Here is a 19730-nt window from a genome sequence, read left to right on the forward strand (position 1 = left end):
CGAAACATATAAAAAAAATCAGAGATGTATGTTTTTTTTAGTTTTTGAGATATGATTTTTTGAATATCGAGAGTCATATATTTGAATAGTAACTGCTCTAAAATTGCCTGATATTGCAAATTTTCATTAAACTATGCATTGTATTGCGTTTTTGAGTGATTCCTGGTCTTTTTGATATCCATACATGTATAAGGATTCAAAATATAATCAAATCAAAAACTCGTTATCCTTATTCTTCTTCTTCAGCTTCTTCATGGCTCTACGTTCCCACTGAGACATGGCTTGCCTCGCTTCAACTTAGTGTTCTTTGAGAACTTCCACAGTTTTTAATTGAAGGGCTTTCTTTGCCTAACCATTGCATGAATTTGAATACAGTCAGGTCTTTTTTTTACGCGGTTTTGATTTACGCGGCCGCGTAAATGAAAACTCCATACAAAAAAAATTTCATCGTCTTATTTTCGCATGATTCGTCGAGAAATGGTGAGACTTTTTTTACGCGGTTTTTTCAATTTTGAACTGAGTTTTTTTTTACGCGGTACGTATCCCCCGCGTAAAAAAAACCTGACTGTATTGTGAGGCAAGTACAATGATACACTATGCCCAGGGAGTGGAGAAAATTTTCCCGAACGGAGCGGTAATCGAACCCGCCGTCTTAGGATTGGCGATCCATAGCCTTAACCACTAGGTTAACTGGAGACCCCAAATTCGTTATCCTATAAATTAATAAATAAATAAATAAATATACATGGTTTTGCTGAATAGTCATGCATTTTCTGCTTCTGGTAAGAAGGAGTTTTGCTCCTCTTTGGATGTTTTGGTAGTGAATATAAAAAAATGCCAGAAATTTATCTAGAATTTTTAAGACATATATTTCTAGGTACATCATTTACGATATACAACGGGATGCTTCCAGAATATATCCAGAATATGTATGTTTACAGGAAATTCCTCAAGGGAGAGCTATGTCTGTGAACGATCTGTTCATTTTTTATCACATATACTAAACTACAATAATTACATAAGATGCCAAAAAGGGGAAAAATGTAGGTACTCGTGGGGTGGGCACGGATAGTTCAATTTGAGCCGTCTCTGTTTAGTCCTATAAGTTTTCAGTCAAGAATAATGTGTTAGATAAAATATAAAGAAAAACGAAAATTTAAAAAAATTAATTCTTATACTTTGTGAACGAGCGACATAGCCTTGAAAGTAAGCAGGACGAAGCTGACCGAGATAACTAGTTTGTTAACTACTTTAATAACAGCAGCAGAATTACAATCATTGCACGGTACGAAGTGGATTAATTTACTTTATGTGGCATGGTGAATCTAGCCAATTGAGCCAGAGTGATTTATAATTTTGCAATAATTGTATTACCAACGGTCCGCAGTTTAAAAATACCTATTGAGTTACTTACATCGATCCTCTAGTCACACTCATGTTCAGATGGTTCAACACTATCTTTTTGTTGGGATCCTTGGCCTTCCCATAATATTTGTAGCCCGAGTGCACTTCGACTGCAGTCATTTTGCAACTGTTGTGTTGATACCGCAGAGGATGATCTGAAAACATGATAAAAAAAAAGTTGTGACTTTATTAGTTTTGATGGATTTGATATATTTTTATCTTTTTTTACATACATTGATTAGATCACACAGTGATGGATATTCATTCAATCGAGGCCCAAATATTTTCAAAAGAGGTGCAAAGAATACCATACAGAGTGAAATTATGATATTTCTCTACATTAGAACATCGGTTTTCTTGAACATTGCGGCCATGCTCAGCCTACAATTTTATCAAAAAAATATTGAATTTTGTGCAAGTTATTATTGAACTTGATGTTACCACAACGATATCAACATTTTATTGTGGCTAAATGTTTGAATTTGAAGCCCATGGAAAAGTATGAAAGTTGTTTGTATGTCACGATTTTACGTGACAGTAGATCATCGGATCTACAAAATTCTTTCACTGTTGCATTCGTGCAGGGATTCGACGTCTTCGTGTTTGAAAAATAATAAGGAAAAGTGATCGGAAAGCAGGGTTGTAAAATGTCACAAAAATGTCATTTCATTATTTGCACGTTTCACTGCTACTAGTAAAAAACGTATATCGACGATATCGTCGTTTTACCATTTCTAGCTAGCATTATTGAGGGTTTATATTCACAGGCAGAAATTTGCACTGGAAATGGTAGAACTGCAAAATATCATGACATTATTTTTTCCATAGCATTTCCGTGATATTTCACAACCCTATCGGAAAGGAAACAAAAGCGAGAAAATCTTAAATTTCATTTTGAGAGACTTCTCCTGGTGTGGCTAGCAGTACCAGCAGATGAAGAAAATATTTGAAAGTAAAGTGCAAGTGGTACTAAGCAGTTACTTCAACATCACTACAAAAAATACTGTACAATTTACTACATGTCATTTTCTAAAGTATTATATTTTCCCACGAAAGAACAGTTAGAGGATTCACTACAGATAACACAGATTAAACATCTGCGTAAGCCATTATAATCTAATTAATGAAATGGTTCATGAAAATCCGAAATAAATAATCCGTTGCGATAGGATTATAGGATAATAATTATTCATCAAATTGACATGTTCAAGCATCATACATATTTAAAAGATTAAAACAAGTCTAACTTTTAGTTGTCGCCCGCTATTTCTCAATTCTTTTTGCAAACCTAAAAAAATAAACCCTGAATGAATTAGAAGCTGCGACTAGTTATTGATGCCATACCTCTAATTACCAATTAGCGGGTTTTCTTACAGTTAGGAATAAAGTTTTCTATAATGACTCGTGTGACACATTTCATTTGCCTCAGTATATACCCAGTTTCAGTATAACCCACAAACTGTACATCCCAAGCAACTTCAAAGTTGCCGAACAAAAGACAAAAATAGCTTGGTCGTAAGCCGGTGTGTTGAATATCTTATCATTCTTCTTTCCACTAAATCCGGTTGATCACCTTCTTCCTAAATTCATATCTGATTTCCCACCGCCGTCATTCACGCGCCAACACAAAGAGATTCTTCATTAGGGCGACATAGCCAGATCGACAAGTTACACGTTGTATTCGCTTGTCTCGAATGCAACCAACGCTCGTTAGACGTTTAATGTGGAAACAATGAATTAAGACCAAATGTTGAAACAACCTAAGGCACTGGCTGGCTTTATTGGCTAGCAACGGCACCACGAGCTACCGGCATTGCAGTGATCGTAATTTCCAGACGGTGATGCTGCAAGTCTATCAACGACCTGGGCACGCAAGCTGCGATGGCAGTTGGTCAGTGCAGTGGCTTGCTTACGTTGTGTGCCTTCTTCTTCGCCCATTCGTCAGCAGAGTGCAGACGTTAAAGAGCACTGACTTTATGCTTAAAACACAGGTGTGCTTAGAAATCTATGGGGCGTAATATACTTGATTACATTGTAGAAATATGTACGATGTACCGTTGAAAGGAGTACTGCCCCACTCGCATAACAGTCCCATATTTGCATTCATATGGGACTGTTATGCAAGTGGGGCAGAGTAGCTGTTGTAAACTATGTTATTGTATTATGGCGTTAGCACTAAATTGGTTACCGAAAAAACTTCATTGACTTCCGCTGCCTTTCCTATGCGTCGGAAGTAGTGCGCTATATAGAAAACCAGATTTATTGTATAGCGCACTACTAGTTTTCTATATAGCGCACTACTTCCGACGCATAGGAAAGGCAGCGGAAGTCAATGAAGTTTTTTCGGAAATCAATTTGCTAAACCCACAATAGTAACTATGGATCGCGCGTCTCTGGCACAGATCACGGGGTTTGACGCCAATAAAGGGAAGGTGCTTCATTTTCATTTTCGTAATGTATCATTCTTTAGTAAAACTAACATATCCCTTTTTAGCACTTAAGTGCGCCTTCAACGGTTCATCACGAAGTATGGCTGATCTGATTATTCGTAATTCAGTATTTAGTATTCAGTGTTTATAATATTCGATAAACGCGGCGAGACCAAAGGGGATCTCAATCGGCTGAGGAACAGCGAAGGAACGACAATCCAATTTTGACTAGTTTGCATGGGAAAACGGCCCTGGGCATTTTTATTGTCCGAATAATGTACATCGCACTGTTTGAACAGTGAACACGTTATTTAGGTGTAAGAGAAAATTATGACTTTTTTTTTTCAACTGAACATGCTAGTTAGGCTTAACTGAATTTTTTGAAAATTTTGCCAAATTAGATTCCTAATTTAATTTTATAGGTTATGTGGTATCCGAAGTATTTTTATTGTGTAGTTGGTTTAATGATGCAGAAATTCGAATCAAACTTGTGTAATTATATAGCAGTGACCCAATTTTGCTTTCCATTATTCGTTGTATAGCGTTCGTTCATTTATATTGCAATCATATTTTAACTCATACACAAAATATGGAGCGTTTGGTAGGGTATGTCCACTAGCGTGGGACACCAAAAGACATTTTACTCCTGTACACATTTTGAGTTCCATTTTGGTCCCTTATCAACTGTGCAAAATTTCAGCTCGATCGGAGAAACTATATTTTAGCGCCAAAGAAAAATCGCCACAGGTTGCCCCTTGACCCCTAAAAATAAATCAAGAAGTTTCTTGAGCGATTCCTTTCGAACTCGAAACTGCGCTTAATATACAAATTACGGGCCCATATAGCCGAGGCGGTAAACGCACGGGTATTCAGCATGACCATGCTGAGGGTGACGGGTTCGATTCCCTGTCGGTCCAGGATCTTTTCGTAAAGGAAATTTCCTTGACTTCCTTGGGCATAGAGTATCTTCGTGCCTGCCACACGATATACACATGCAAAATGGTCATTGGCAGAGGAAGCTCTCAGTTAAAAACTGTGGAAGTGCTCATAAAACACTAAGCTGAGAAGCAGGCTTTGTCCCAGTGAGGACGTTACGCCAAGAAGAGGAGAGGACAAATTACGTCACGAGCAAATCTCACGTTATATCTGAAAAAAGGGCAAACAATTTTAAATTTCGTCACAGCAAAAAGAAAACGCAAATTTTTCTTTCTTCGAACAGATGCAGTAAATCTTCGAAGAATTTCTCAAGGAATGCCTACTGTTACTCCTCGAGATGATGAATTGGTATTCCCCCTTAAATTTCTGCTGACATCCGAGATGAACCAGCCCAGGGCTGAAAATCTCGTAAATAAAGATAATAATAATAATAATAATTCTGCTGACATTCCCTCAGGAATTCCTGCTGAGATTTATCAAGCAATTCCTGCTGGAATTCCTCGTACTAATTCTTTATGTCAGTTTTTGATAAGAAATCACTTGCACAAAACTTTAGGTAGGCTAAGTGCACCAGTTAAAAATATAGTACCTGAAATTAGTTGGTCTCCAAATTAACAGAAATTTTTTTTGGAATAGTTGATAACTTTCATAATAGATGCTAAATACCCTAACGGTCTCTAGGCGTTCCTCCAGGGATAAAACATACCTCTTAACGTATTGTTCTATGAGCAGTTCCACGAATACCAAGTTGGGCTTCCACTGCCAATGACTATTTTGCATACGTACACTCCCGATCAGCAGTTTGGGGTCACCTCCTCAAAAACATGTCATTTTTAGGCCCATATCTCCACCAATTTATGTCTGATTGCAAGAACCTAGGTCTCATTCAAATAATAATAAGTCAAAGAAACTTTGAACTAATGGTAGAACGCGTTTTTTATGACGTTTTATTTACACGGGCCGCGAAAAAAAAACCGTGAAAAAAATGCAGTGTACATGAGAGTTTCAGAACAATCGAGATGTGCAAGCCTTTCGTTGTCTTTACAAGCAAATAACTCAAACGATCCACTGCACTCGGTTATGACATTTACTCATAAGCCTTGGTTAATAAGCTGCTGCCATAGACAACATTATCAAAACGAAAGATAAACAGCAGAAGCACAATTCGAAAAATATTGCCTTTTTCATGGAAAACAATAAACGCCAATAACGTTTTAATAATCCAAAACAACTGCTTTGCTCATTTTCCGCTGTCTCATAGCTCCCATTCGCACGCGTCTGTGTTTTGGATGAGTCATTTCAACCGGTCGGTGGTGTGCTGTTCATTCACTTGTTTCTATGTCCAAGTCCATCTACCGTATCCATAGCCTTGCGAAAACGAAAGCCGAAGGTGGTAGTAAAGATGAAATTGAATAATATTATCTACCTGGTGTGCGAATGAGATAATATCCCAGCGAAAAGAAAAAAGCAAAAGTGTACCGATGACTTACTTTAACTGGAAGACATTCGAAGAAAGTATCACAACGACCGCTGCTTGACCGCCTGAAGCATACGAATGACGCCGATGGCTTTTTTAAGCATATAAGCGAGCGAACGTGGGCAAGCCAGAAGTATAAACAAAACAAACAACTTCAATGCCTCGCAAAGTTCAAGCATCGGACGTTTGGTGCCGGTGATGAAGTGGGTGGTTTGAACTAGAAATCCTCTACATAGAGATAAGCGGAAGTTACATATGTCGATTCGGCAACGCTGTTCATTTTGTTTACATCAGCTGCCAACACTTGCTGCAAAGCTAGATGTTCAAACTTTGTGCGTGACTTCGTAGTGGTTCAAGTTGTTTTGTTTACATTTTCTAATTATGGTAGATTTTTTTTTTCAAAATTTTGAAAAAAATAGCGGAGCAATCGATGAAATCTGAAGTTTATTGCAAAGTGTTAAGCTAAACATATCGGCAGAAATGAAGCAAGAAGCAGCAATGAAAGTTTGTTCGAGAAGTGCAGCAACAAAAGTTTCGTCATAAGCTTGAGCTTTTGAAAGCAGAATTAATTAAATTCTATCTTTTTACTAAACTTACATATACCGTCAATTTCTCGATATTAAAAATAAATAATTGTAATTTATTTAGTTCGGATTGCAATACCGTTCAATCGACGCCTTCTTACGAACGATCAGCCTGTTCATTTGGCTCACACTTTGACAGTTCTTTCTGCACGATTGGCTTACAATGGCCGCCTCCGCAGATCTCTATAATGTAGGATTACTAGTTTGAACCGTGCTGTCGGCGGCCGGTGATGGTGAAACGCGGTTGAACGGAATATAGCAATGCAACAAACTCAGGGATAGCCAATTAATGCACAGCTTTGGACAAGAGTTGCAATGTCACTTTTATCAATTCTCATACTTATCATACTCAAATATTATAATTTTCGAAGTGTTGAGTACGATTTCTAAGGATGGACCATGAAGTCATTAAGTCAATGAGCCAGATCAAAAAAAAACAAAATGAAGACGATTGGGTTCTCAAAGAACGAAGTTAAAAAAACACAGAAAGTAACCACGAAGCAGAATAACCGACCTCAGCGATAAAAAGTGACTTACTCGGTGATTGCTGCAATTTTCGGACAAACTACAGATTTGCGAGCACCCGCATACTCGTTACGGCCAATATACTGAAAGACTACGGTTCATAGTGCTTGGAGTATTTTTGACAGGATCAATATGTATTAACACTAGATTATGAAAACACAGAGGGTCTACGTAGACTCGAAGGAGGGAGGGTCAATGTCTACGGTCCATACAAATTTAGAAATTTTTGTATTGACAAAAATCTACGAGGGGAAGGGGGGTTCTGAAATAACCAAAAATGAGCCTACGTAGTTTGTGGACAGCGCCAGATGAACAGCTGATGAAAGTAACGGGCAGTGTGCAGAGGTGCAACCGACGAACAGGTACAATTTGTTGAAGGAGGTCGCTTCTTTAACCCTCTTAGAATGCTAGGTTACGTATTACACGCCAAGCATGCCTCTGTGGGTCATATTGACCCTAACATCTTACTAGGGTTATTTCTTCGGTGTCCTTGGATTCTTCTATAAGATTCTCTGAGAAAACTCCTGTAGTAATCCCTGTAACAAATTAAGGAGGAATCACTGAAAAAACACTGCAAGAACCCCTGAAGCTCTCTGAAGGAACTCCTGGACTAATTTCTGTAAGAACTCTTGTAGGAATTTTTAAAAGAACTTCAGAATGAATCCCTGCAGGAACTCCTACACTAATTTCTGAAGACCTCCTGCAGGAATTCCTTAAAAAGCTTCTTACAAAATTCATGATGGATCTCCAGGAGACATTTGAGAATCCTTCTGAAAGCCTCTGAAGGGACTTCTGAAAGGACACCTGAGCGAACTCTTGTTGGAATAGTTCAGGGAGATTCTGAAGGAATTCCCAATGAACACCTGGTCGAACTTTTGTAAAGATCTTCGAAGGAATTTCTGGAGCAATCCTTGAAAGAATTACTGTAAGAATCTCTGAAAAATTACATGAGGCATTCCGAAGTAATTCTAAGAGGAATCCTTGCTAGTAGGAATTCCTGTGAGAACCCTTGATGAAACTCCCGGAGTGATCCCTGAAGGATCTTTTTTAGGATCCCTACAGAACGTCAGTAGAAATACCTTGTTGGAATTCTAGAGAAATTTCTGATGGATCTCCTGGAGAAATCTCTGAGGAAATTCTTTGACTAGTTTTTGAAGAAACTCCTGTAGGAATTCCTGAAGGATCTTAGGGATGAATCTCCGATGTATTCCCAGGAGGCATCCCTGAATCCAATTAAAAAAATCTAAAGGAACTCCTGGAGTTTTCCCTGAAGCTTCTCCTGTGGAAATCTTCCTAAGAGATCGTCTGAAAAAAATCAATCCTGGATCAATAAAAAAACCTGGAGGCATCCCTGAAGGATTTTCTGAAGAAATCCCTGATAAATCTCCTGGAGGTATCACTGAATCATTTTGGAAGAATCTTTGGAGAAACTTCTGGAGAGATGTGAATGATGAATTATGAATGAAATCTAATGTAAAAAAAGTTCTAAGAGTTTCGTTTATAAATGGACACCCAGAAATTGCATTAAAATTTCTTCAGGAGTTCTTAAAAGAGTCTTCTGCAGAGTTTGTCTAAAACAATAGAAAGACAAAAAATAGACAGACCTAAGGGGGCATCCATAAAGTACGTCACGCTTAGAGGGGGGAGGGGGGTTTTCTGAAAAGTGTGACAAGCAATGCATTAAGTATAAGAAAAACCCGTACGAAGGGGGGAGGGGGGGGGGGTTGAAAATTCCCATTTTTGGCGTGACGTACTAAATGGATGCCCCCTAAGTTTCAATGACTGGATTTCAAATAGTAAGAACGTACTATTTTCAATTTCAATATCATAAGGACATAACTTTAGTAATTGAATTTTTTATTGATTTTCTCTTAATAGTATTGAGAAAATCGATGATGAGAAATCAATTTTTGCAGTCAAATTCTTATGATAGTGACCGTTAGATTTTTTTATCTCAACTTTATATTAACTTAATTTTGTTCGTGCACTGATCACCGGCGCGAAAAATGAAAATCGGCGGCGTGACAAACAGTGGCGTATGGCGCGCCGCCGATACCTCGATCGGCGTCGGCGTGGGACAAAAAGTGTCGGCGGCGGCGGCGTGGCGCGGCGGCGCACAGGTCTAATTCCCATAGCTTGTATATGCCATAATAAACGATACATCTGTATGATATAGAAATATACCATTGGTCAGTTGATTTTTCCGGTGAACACCTTTCGTTTTGGGATCAACGAGTGATTGTGTATACATTTGGTTATTAATATTATGACAAATTCAATATGATAATAATATAATAACTAAATCAAACAAACGATGAATTAAATGAAATTATTCAGTTGCCCGTGTAGCTGCCGGCTTAGAATAGCACTACGGACCACCTGTTCCGGGGGTAAAAGTCCACCAAACAGGTAACCCCAATCCAAGGTGTCAGGCGACCCGTGCTGAGGGATGAATGGTTGAGGGGGTTTAAAAGATGCTCGATCTTTAACGGAGCCCGTAGCGTGGGTAGATCGCCTTTTTGGGTTGCGTTGCGGTGATAGATCTACCAAACCGAAATCTAGTGTCGTCCTATTTTTCAATTTTGGAATATGTGTTCTGGTTATTCAAGGAATTATAGTATTTAGTCCTTACTACTGGTGTTTTGGTGACTTCCAGTTTTTGAATAAAACTGAGTTTACCAACTTTACTTTGCATATAGTTAAAAACCTCACCATCTGAGGCTAAACTCAATGCAAAGGAAATCAAATTGGGTTAGGGATCCATGTATGTACTAACTCTTCGAAGACTGGAAAGTGCTAGTACGCAAGGAACATACTAGAATCCTTATTACTGAACACATGTTCCATTATTGGAATGATATTGCTGCTAATGTTAAAACCCGGGTCCTAAACTTCCTACTGGGGAGAATTTAGCAGTAAAACAAGGGTGATGCTAGGTTTCCGATGCATGGCCAATATCAGTACTCTTGTTTTGTTTTCTAAGAAAACCAAACAAAAACTGTATCAAAATCGATACTTTATTGCCCCTCAATGGCAATTGAGTAATGCGACATGCACTACACTAAGGATACGGGTAATGTCACAATAGATCTAAAAACTGGTCGCAGTGACAAACCCGAACAGGAATAAAAAAAAAAAAAAAAATACTAGGGTTAAGAACATATAAGAGCGAATCAAAAGCTGCCTTGCAAAAACCGTGAGCACGGATCTCGTTATTCAAACAACAAACAGGGTTGAAACCAGAGTTTCCCATTTCTCATGTGTACAGAAATGTGAGGCTCGCTGTCAAAGGGTTCATTCAAATATTACGTAACGCAAAATTTTACAATTTTTGACCCTCTCCCTCTCCCACGAGACAACTTTTGTATGGGAAATTTGGAAATTTTGTATGAAGCATAACACAGCGCTAGACCCCCTCCCTTCCCCCTTAGCGTTACGTAATATTTCAATGAACCCAAATTGTCGCATTGCTCAGGCAAATTCTAGGCACATAGCTCCCAGGGAGCTTGTCTCATGCGCTACGAGTGCTGTTGGTATCTCAGGCGAAAACTGTTTTATGGTAACGAATAACCCCAACAACTTTTTTTACGTACACAACTTAACTGTCTGGTTGGTCTATGTGATACAACTAGGGGCTCTCAATGCAAAGGTTAAGGGTTTGATTCTCGTTCGTGATGCTGGGTCATTAGGCCGAAGGTCATTAGGCCGAATGGTCATTAGGCCGAATGGTCATTAGGCCGAATGGTCATCAGGACGAATTGAAAGTTAGCCGTTGTTTTTACCTTTTCCAACAATTTTTGCCAAAAACTAGTTCAACAATGAAACTAGAAAGAATAGCCTATATCTTAAAGAAGGAAAAATTGATGAATTGAATATCAGCAGTTTCAGCTCCAAAAACTATTTTAGCAATGATACTAGAAAGAACAGCCTATATTTAAAAGAAGGAAAATTTCATGGGTAAAATATCAGTAGATTCAGCATCAATAAAGTATTTTCGTGCTTGTCACACGATACACACATGCAAAATGGTCATTTGCAGAGGAAGCTCTCAGTTAGTAACTGTGGCAGGCTTTGTCTCAGTGGGGACGTAACGGCAAGAAGAAGACCCAATGACCATTCGGCCTGATGACCATTCGGCCTAATGACCATTCGACCTAATGACCATTCGGCCTAATGATCTTCGGCCGAATGGCCTGACACCCTTGAGCAACAACTTTGAGTCTCACAGTGCACAGTGCTCCTGGGAGCTCGCTTGTTTGCTACGGCACATATAGGCTACGGTACGTGCACATCAACTCTGGTTGAAATTGCTATTCATTGATTGTGCACTAGGCCGTCCCTATTTTTGCAAAAGTTGGAAATGTTGAAAGTTCAATCTTGCAAAACGATCATTTTAGCTGAAAACCATCATGCCAAAATTTTGAAGTCCGTATCTCAAGGCTAAGTGGTCCCCCACGGGGCCTAAAGTTCTCAAAAATTGTATGGGGTCAGAAAAATCATGAAATTTTTTCGACGAAAAAAATACAATGTTCTACTAAAATCGATAATTTTAGGACCCTAAAGGCCAAAGGACCAACAATGTGCTTAGAATTGCTATATATCTTTTGGTTTCTGAGTTATTGACGAAAAACTACCTAAAAATGAGCATTTTGACCATTTTTTTAGATCCTCGAGGAAACCTGCCATATTTTGTCCAATAACTCAAAAACGAAAACAGATATCGCAATTCTGAGCACGTTTGACCCTTTGGGTCCTAAAATCATCTATTCTAGTAGAATATGGTATTTTTTTTCGTCGAAAAAAAACCATGATTTTTCTGATCCCATACAATTTTTGGAAACTTAAGGCCCCGTGTGGGACCACTTAGCCTTGAAATACGGACTTCAAATTTTGGCATGATGGTTTTTAGCTAAAACAATCGTTTTGCAATATTGAACTCTAAACATTTAAAACTTTTTCAAATATAGGAACGGCCTATTGTGCACTCGTGGTGAACTTTAAGAAGCGTACATTTTGTGAATGACGAGACGCTCTTGGATGCGCTTCCTTTTACTTTTTCTCTGGAATTTCTGTTGCGAAAGACTTAGCGTTGGGAAGCCACTTGTGAGGCATTCCTGCGCAAATTCTGTTTCTCCTTGGGAAAAAGCTTCCTTCTCAGCTAAGTGCTCTATGAGCACTTCCACAATTTTTAACTGAGAGCTTCCTCTGTCAATTACCATTTTGCATGTGTATATCGTGTGACAAACATGAAGCTATTCCATGCCTAAGGAAGTCAACGAAATTGTCTATAGGAAAGGTCCTGGACCAACTGGGAATTGAGCCCGTGTAGCTGCCTGCTTAGAATAGCACTAGACCACCTGTTCCGGGGGTAAAAGTCCACCAAACCCAATCCAAGGTGTCAGGCGACCCGTGCTGATGGATGAATGGTTGAGGAGGTTTAAAACATGCTCGATCTTTAACGGAGCCCGTAGCGTGGGTAGATTAGTAGAGATATGCGGAGGTGAGCCAGTCGTGAGAGAACTGTCAAAATGCGAGCCAAATGAACATGTTTATTGTTTGTAGGAATGCGTCGTTTGAACGGTATTGTAATAAGAACTAACTAAATTATAATTTATGTTAAATATCGAAGCTGATGGTTTATGCTGCCGTTATACGCATAATTGTCCCATGTTATATGGGATTCCCATAGCTAGCGATAACGGTAGTATGTGTATTAGTGTGGGTCATCGGAAGCGTTTTCTCAGATCAAAGCTTTTTTGGTTCCGTTTCGGGTCCTGAGTATCTGTGCAAAATTTGAGCACGATCGGTTGCGTCTACACTTTGCGCATTGCAATTGAAATTTGTATGGGATTTTGTTATAACCAACGAATCGCATGCATGTGTTTATGTTTTAACATGTAAAGGAATAACAACCCAAGTAACAATTTTAACTTTATCAAAGTTTTTAGCGATTCAAAAATCCTATACATAAAACCATTGATGCCGACTTGAAAATGCTCTCGAGTTCTTGTATGCCTCAATAAGCCCACGTTCTGGCTACTTGGCCCAGTCTTATTAGGATCTACAGGACTTCGTATGCAAACCGGCTTAGGATTTCGGGTTGTACCATAGTTTTATCAATCTTCTAAATAAAACCATCTTCTGACTTGTCAAATAATTGTTTTGATTATTTTTCACTCTCAATGTTCGATCGTCTGAATAAATTATGCTTGATTGTTTATCCAGCCATCAATTGGAAAGATGCAGATATGGAATTCAGATTTGTTTTCCTATTTAATACGTGTCAGGAGACATGCCACGGAAAATTTGTGGTGAATGTGACTGTGATAATGACAAAAACTAAGTGCGCCACACAAACTATGCATAATTTGGAAGTTAAATGCATTTTATTTACTAGGTGGAATTGGGTGCAAAATAGGTTTTTTTCAACACAGCGGAGTTTTAAAGACATGCTGTAATTTTTCTGGCAAAATAAAACGACAGAAACGTGTTGTATGGTTTAATTTGATCTTAAGCTGTACGTGAAATCATAAAATTGAGTAATGATTTTTCTGTATTTACATAAATTATCCCGACTAGGCGACATATTTTTCTGATAAAACTCTGTGTTCCTGATGATTCCTCCAATAGGGCTAACCCTCCTGAAGTGGTCATAACTGAGCTCATGATAGAACTAGCGGTTTTATCACAGCATTTTCTTGGTTTATGTTACGGCCACGAAATCTTTTGTTGGTTTTATGCATTGCCTCACAGTTTTGTGTATTTGTTTACAAAAAATCTCTCCGACAACAACCGCAAATGCAAGTTTTATCGAAATGGCATATAATTAGTAACAAAACCAATTCATGACCACTTGCAAGTATTTAAATGACGATGTTTATAGCAGAAGTTATATGATAGTTTTATGGAACGCCAAAGGTTCAAAGTGAAAAAACTACCACATAAAACTAATTTAGAACAACTAGCTTTTTCACATGCTCGTATAAAACCGGGATAAAACATGAATAAACCTTCAAGGCATGCTGATTGTTACTTGGGAATAGCAACAAAATCATAATGTTTCGCCAAGCAATGCCAACACTATAACTTTTATCATAAGCATCAGATCACTTCGAGGTCTTCGACACAGTTTTTCAGGACACCCTAGGCTATGTTTTTACTTTAACGGTTACACGGTTTTAAAATAATTCGAGCTTGTTATGAGAGAAATGCAAAAAAGTGTGTTTTCCCATGTAAAACCCCATACAAACTTCAAACGCGATGCGCAAAACGTAGGCATAACCGATCGTGTCCAAATTTTGCACACTTATTCGGGTCCTGAAATGGGATCAAAAAAGCTTTGATCTGATGAGATACCATTGAATTTTTCACTTTTCCATATAAACGATGACCCACTCTAATGTGTATTCAGTGAAGATTATACTTAATTACTCTGCTTTTAAAAGCTTATGCTCATGAATGAACTTTTACTTTTGTAACTGCTCATCTCGATAAGAAACGTTGCTGCTTGATTCACTTCTGCCGATATGATTAGCGTTATTCTTTGCAACAGAAATCAGATTTCTTCGATTGCGCTATATATAGGAAAAAAGTTCGATTGCGCTATATATATATAGGAAAAAAGTTCGACCATAATTAGCAAACGTAAACAAACCCACTCGCACCACAACGAAGTCACGCACAAAGTTTGGACATCTAGCTTTGTGGCAAGTGTTGGAAGCTGTTGTAAACAAAACAAACAGAGTTGCCGAATCGACATATGCAACTTTCGCTTATTTCTATGTAGAGGATTTCTAGTGTAGATCACCTTCTTGGGTTGCGTTGCGGCGAAAGATCTACCAAACCGAACCTTATTACTAACTGCTTCCAACCATGGAACAGCATGTTTTAATATTTAAAGGAAAAAGTTTGATCCTTATTATATTTCATACCTTGGTAAAAGTGATAGGTCTCGGTTTGCTTGTGGCCGAGAATGATCTTTAAACAAGGAATACTCGATTAGTAATCCTAACCTTTTTTTTCGTTGTACACTGGTTTGAGGTAGTAAGGACTAGGGTTCTAATGCATGGTCATTGGTCAATATCGGTATCATTTCATGACTTTCTCGTTAAGGAATTCGACTGAAAAAGGTACGTGTTAAAAGCGGAACCTATCAATCAGAATCCTTCCTTGCACATCGTTTCGTGCACGGAGATAATCGTTATCTGTTTTGGTTCAATCGTTACAAGCGTTTTTCTTCACAAATTATAGTTTATTCGAAAGGCGATGTTGAGAGACGAGCCAGCCAAGGGCAAAAAATCTCTAAAGTAAAGACAAATCAATCAATCAAAAGGCGATTTTACAGGTTATTGCAAGCATAAAGCATTATTTTGCCAGCATTCAAAGGAAGAAATATTGTAAACGACTAGCTGGAGAACTCCGAGTGCTTGCAGGTATATGTCACGTGCCCGTAGAGGACCTTCGTTGGTGGAGGGCTACCGGTCTCATTAGCGTCTTGTACATGGTACATTTGGTACGGGGTTTTGAATCTATACACTCCCGATCAAAAGTTTGGGGTCACCCCCTCAAAAACTTGTCATTTTTTTAGGCCCATATCTTCGCCAATTTGTGTCCGATTTCAAAACCCTAGGTCTCATTCAAAAGATAATAAAAGTCAAAGAAACTTTGAACATGATTGAAAAGAAGCTTTTTCAAAAAAAATATGTATGTAAACTTAACCCAAAGTTGCAAAATTTTCTTAAAAATGAATATTAACTTACGGCAGTGTCGCTGTAAATTGGGTCGACAAAATTTTAAGATGAGAGCGGTAATATAACCCATTTTCTTTTAGCTTTCAACTGCTTTTTACAGAACTTAGCTAAAAAATCAAAAAAAAAAAGTTATTAAGTAAATTAATCCTTGATGTCATCGACCAAAAGTTTGGGGTCACCAAACTTTTGATCAGGAGTGTATTTACCGCTGTGTCTTACGACTGTGTAGGTACGACTTCCACTGACTAGGGGCAGGACAGATCTAACGAGAGCAAATCTGTGTTCGAGGTGTTGCTCAGAATTCCTCACAGTTCCTCAGAATTTCTCCCATTTATGCCAAAGTGTGATCTGGCACCAATGTCAAACCGCAAAGTGTTGCATGTGCTGAATGAAAATTGCAGTTTTGGGGATGTCTTTCGACAAATTTCGTCGATCATTGCTAAAAAGAGTTACTCAGAAATTCTCAGAGTTGCTCTCGTTTGCACAGTGTCTTGCCCCTAGTCCACTGATGCACCTTCGTATTCCACGGCTCACGTTGTTGTCAGTCGTTAGCAAGGAGCCAAGGTGGACAAATTTCATGTCATCCGCAAAACAGTCAAATTGGCCGGATTTCGTGAAGATCATACTCCGGCTGTTTGGCCCAGTTCGTCACACTACTACACCTTCCATGGTGATGTTGGAAAGTGGAAATTCTATCACCTTGCCGTATTACCCTTCGAGATTCGAATGAACTGGATAGTTCACCCTAAATCCCTACGCTATTTTGTATACACCGTCCAGCGTTGCTTTAATCAGTATGATCAGCTTCCCGTGAAAGCTGTTCTCGTCCACTCAGAAAAAAATCTATACTAAATAGTATACATCCCACGCTAAATCACTATTCGCCTGGTTGACCCCAGCCTAGTTTAAGTGCGGAAAAAACTGGCCTAGTATAACTTGAATATATACGTATTCTATTCTAGTATAACCATGGTATACCGTGCCTAGTTTAACCGTGATTTAGTTAAAAATGATTAAGATTTGTTTTGCTTTGGTTTTTTTTAACAATTCAACGATCATTGCGACAAAATGAAACACTCAGTTAAGTTTTATTTAGTGAAATACATACAATTAGTTAAGACCTCTCCACTCTCTGGCTCTGAACATTCTTTACGAAACGGAATCCACTTTGATTTCACGATAGTGAGATGCGTATATGGCTGGATGTTTCCGGCGACAGTCTGTGACTTGGGCTGTTCTGGGAATCAGTATGGCGTTGCCCGATCTGCCTATGGTAGTACCTAAGAAAAATATTCAATTATTAACAAACTGGCACCGGAAAGTAATGTTTAAAAGAAGAATTTACATTTTTACGGACATCCAGCACAGCAAATCTTTGCACGACACTGCCAACTCCTTAGGTTATTCTTGATGCAGCCTGAAACTAAAATCCATTTAATTTTTACTCAAATTGTCATTTCAAGTACTTCGCGATCAACACTTACCATTTATTTTTGAAAATTCGTCGTAAAATCGCTGCAGAAAATTTAGATTTTCAACTTTTTGCTGGTGGAAAACTGTTATTGGCCCGTAACAAAAAAACATGTTTCCTTCGCCGTGATTAAATACACTGGATTATATAATCTCGTGTTATTTTAACACAGTATAACTTTTTAGGCGAATTAAGTATACTTGTTAAACTACGTGAAGTGTAAATTACGAGAAAACAAAAAAGGTATAAACTTAAATCGAACAAAGTTTTCTTTCATTTCTGAGTGTCCATGATTTTTCATAGGTAAATACCTCTGTGCGGTCGATACTGTCGTATGCACCTGAAGTCGATAAAAAGGTGGTGCGTTGGAACCTGGTATTCTCGGCATTTCTGAAGGAAATGACGTACGGTAAACCCATTTTCTTCGGATGATAGACGACAGAATAGCACTTTGTAGGCTACATTTTAAATGGTGATCGCTCGAAAGTTCTCACACATTAACTTGTCGCCTATGGATGGGGCACATTATCCCTCCGCTTCCCCGGTAGCTGTTCGGTTTCTTAGATACTGCCTACTAACCGATACAGACAGGTGGCCGGTCAACTTTTCTGGGTCCATCTTGATGAGTTTTGCTGCGATACCATTCTTACCAGCTGCTTTTTGCTTTTGAGCTGGTGGAGTTGGTTCGTTCCCATCCTCTGATGCACCAACATAATCATTTCTTGCGTTTAGTATCATACAGATACCTACAATGATCGATTTCTTTTCATCGATTTTCTCATTGGATTTTCCGGGAAATACGATGAGTGTTGAAATGATGATGCCTGGCCAAGTTATTGGATACTGTGGAAAAGTTTCTACTAACAGATAGCTTCTACCAGAAAAAATCATTTGTTTATGAAGATTAATGGGAAGGCGCGGTATTTACTGAATAACTTTAGATCAAATCAAAATTTCATTAAATAACTTCAGTTATACAGTCTATAATACGGTCACTGACAAAAAGAGGTGACTCTTAGAGGAAATTCATCAAAAACTTTTGTCCGGTATCTTTTTCATGAGCCACTGCCACCTGTTGGTAGAACCGCGCGAGACACTGTCGGCCATGATAGATTTCGATTTGACGTTTGTCTAACACGCACACTACTATACAAATCGCCTGTAATGTTCGTGTGCATCATTCAGCAACGTGTAAGCGTCAAAGCGACTCTGGTGGAAGAATCGCGGAAAACAAATGAAATTTGAATTAATCGTTAAATGCATGTATCAAGACGTTTTGAAGACTGTTACGTCTGTTTGTCTGTGATACGGTATAAAGTAAATTCTTTCAGAAACTATTATTCAAATTAAAGCAGATCGTAATTACTTTCCTGAATTCAACACCCTTCACACAGACAAACAGACGTAACACTTGCGAAATTTCCATCGACCACGCTTTTAACGATCATTTTAAATTTTTATAGTTGTGGATTTCACGACCAGAGGCGTGAGCATCGTTTTTCTATGCGTTTGACGTTTCACACTAGCGCCTTCTGTTGACGATATGGCACAACACAGTGATTCGTGCAACTTTTCCACCAGGTGATGGTAGTGTGAACTGGGCGATGGATTTCCATGAAAATCGTTCAAGCTGTTACGTCTGTTTGTCTGTGCCCTTCAGTTCCCTATACAAACTTTGGTTTTAGAACGTGACGCCGTGCATCAATCATTTTCAAAAATTGACTCTATGGCGGTCGAAAACCTCTGGAAATCTTGAGTTTCATTTTATAGCACGAACCAGTAACGAGCAGTGTATTCGACTGGTAGGGTGGGACGGGGCAAGATGGGTCGCGGGGCAAGATGGGTCAGTGCCATTTTTGGGCGCATTACTCATGTTTTGTTTATATTAATAATTTTGTTAGATGACCAGCATGAATATACAAAAGTTTGGGGCATTGATTGAAAAATTATTCACTCTCATTGGAAATAAAAAATAAAATGGTTTTTAGCCATTTTTCTTATGCGATACATTCCATATAATCTCCATATAAACGGCCGCGGGGCAAGATGGGTCACCTTCAATTTTGAGCGTATTTTTGGAGCATTCAAAAGTTATTTATTTTTTATTACAAGACTATCTCATAAATGACTTCAATCAAGCGGAATGAACACTCA

General features: G+C 38.5%; 1 protein-coding gene across 2 annotated transcripts in view; it reads right to left on the minus strand.

The window, feature by feature from the left end:
- The window catches only part of LOC109419596 (ABC transporter G family member 20), a 125590-nt gene that overhangs the window by 41308 nt on the left and 64552 nt on the right, over positions 1–19730 (minus strand). For both annotated transcript variants that reach the window (XM_029856499.2, XM_062846002.1), the window contains one exon: positions 1415–1559. In XM_029856499.2, coding sequence (XP_029712359.1) covers positions 1415–1524 — 110 coding nt within the window. In that variant the 5' untranslated portion in view covers positions 1525–1559. The remainder of the gene's footprint in view (positions 1–1414; positions 1560–19730) is intronic.

This window comes from Aedes albopictus, chromosome 1, assembly GCF_035046485.1.
Source record: "Aedes albopictus strain Foshan chromosome 1, AalbF5, whole genome shotgun sequence".
Taxonomy (NCBI): domain Eukaryota; kingdom Metazoa; phylum Arthropoda; class Insecta; order Diptera; family Culicidae; genus Aedes; species Aedes albopictus.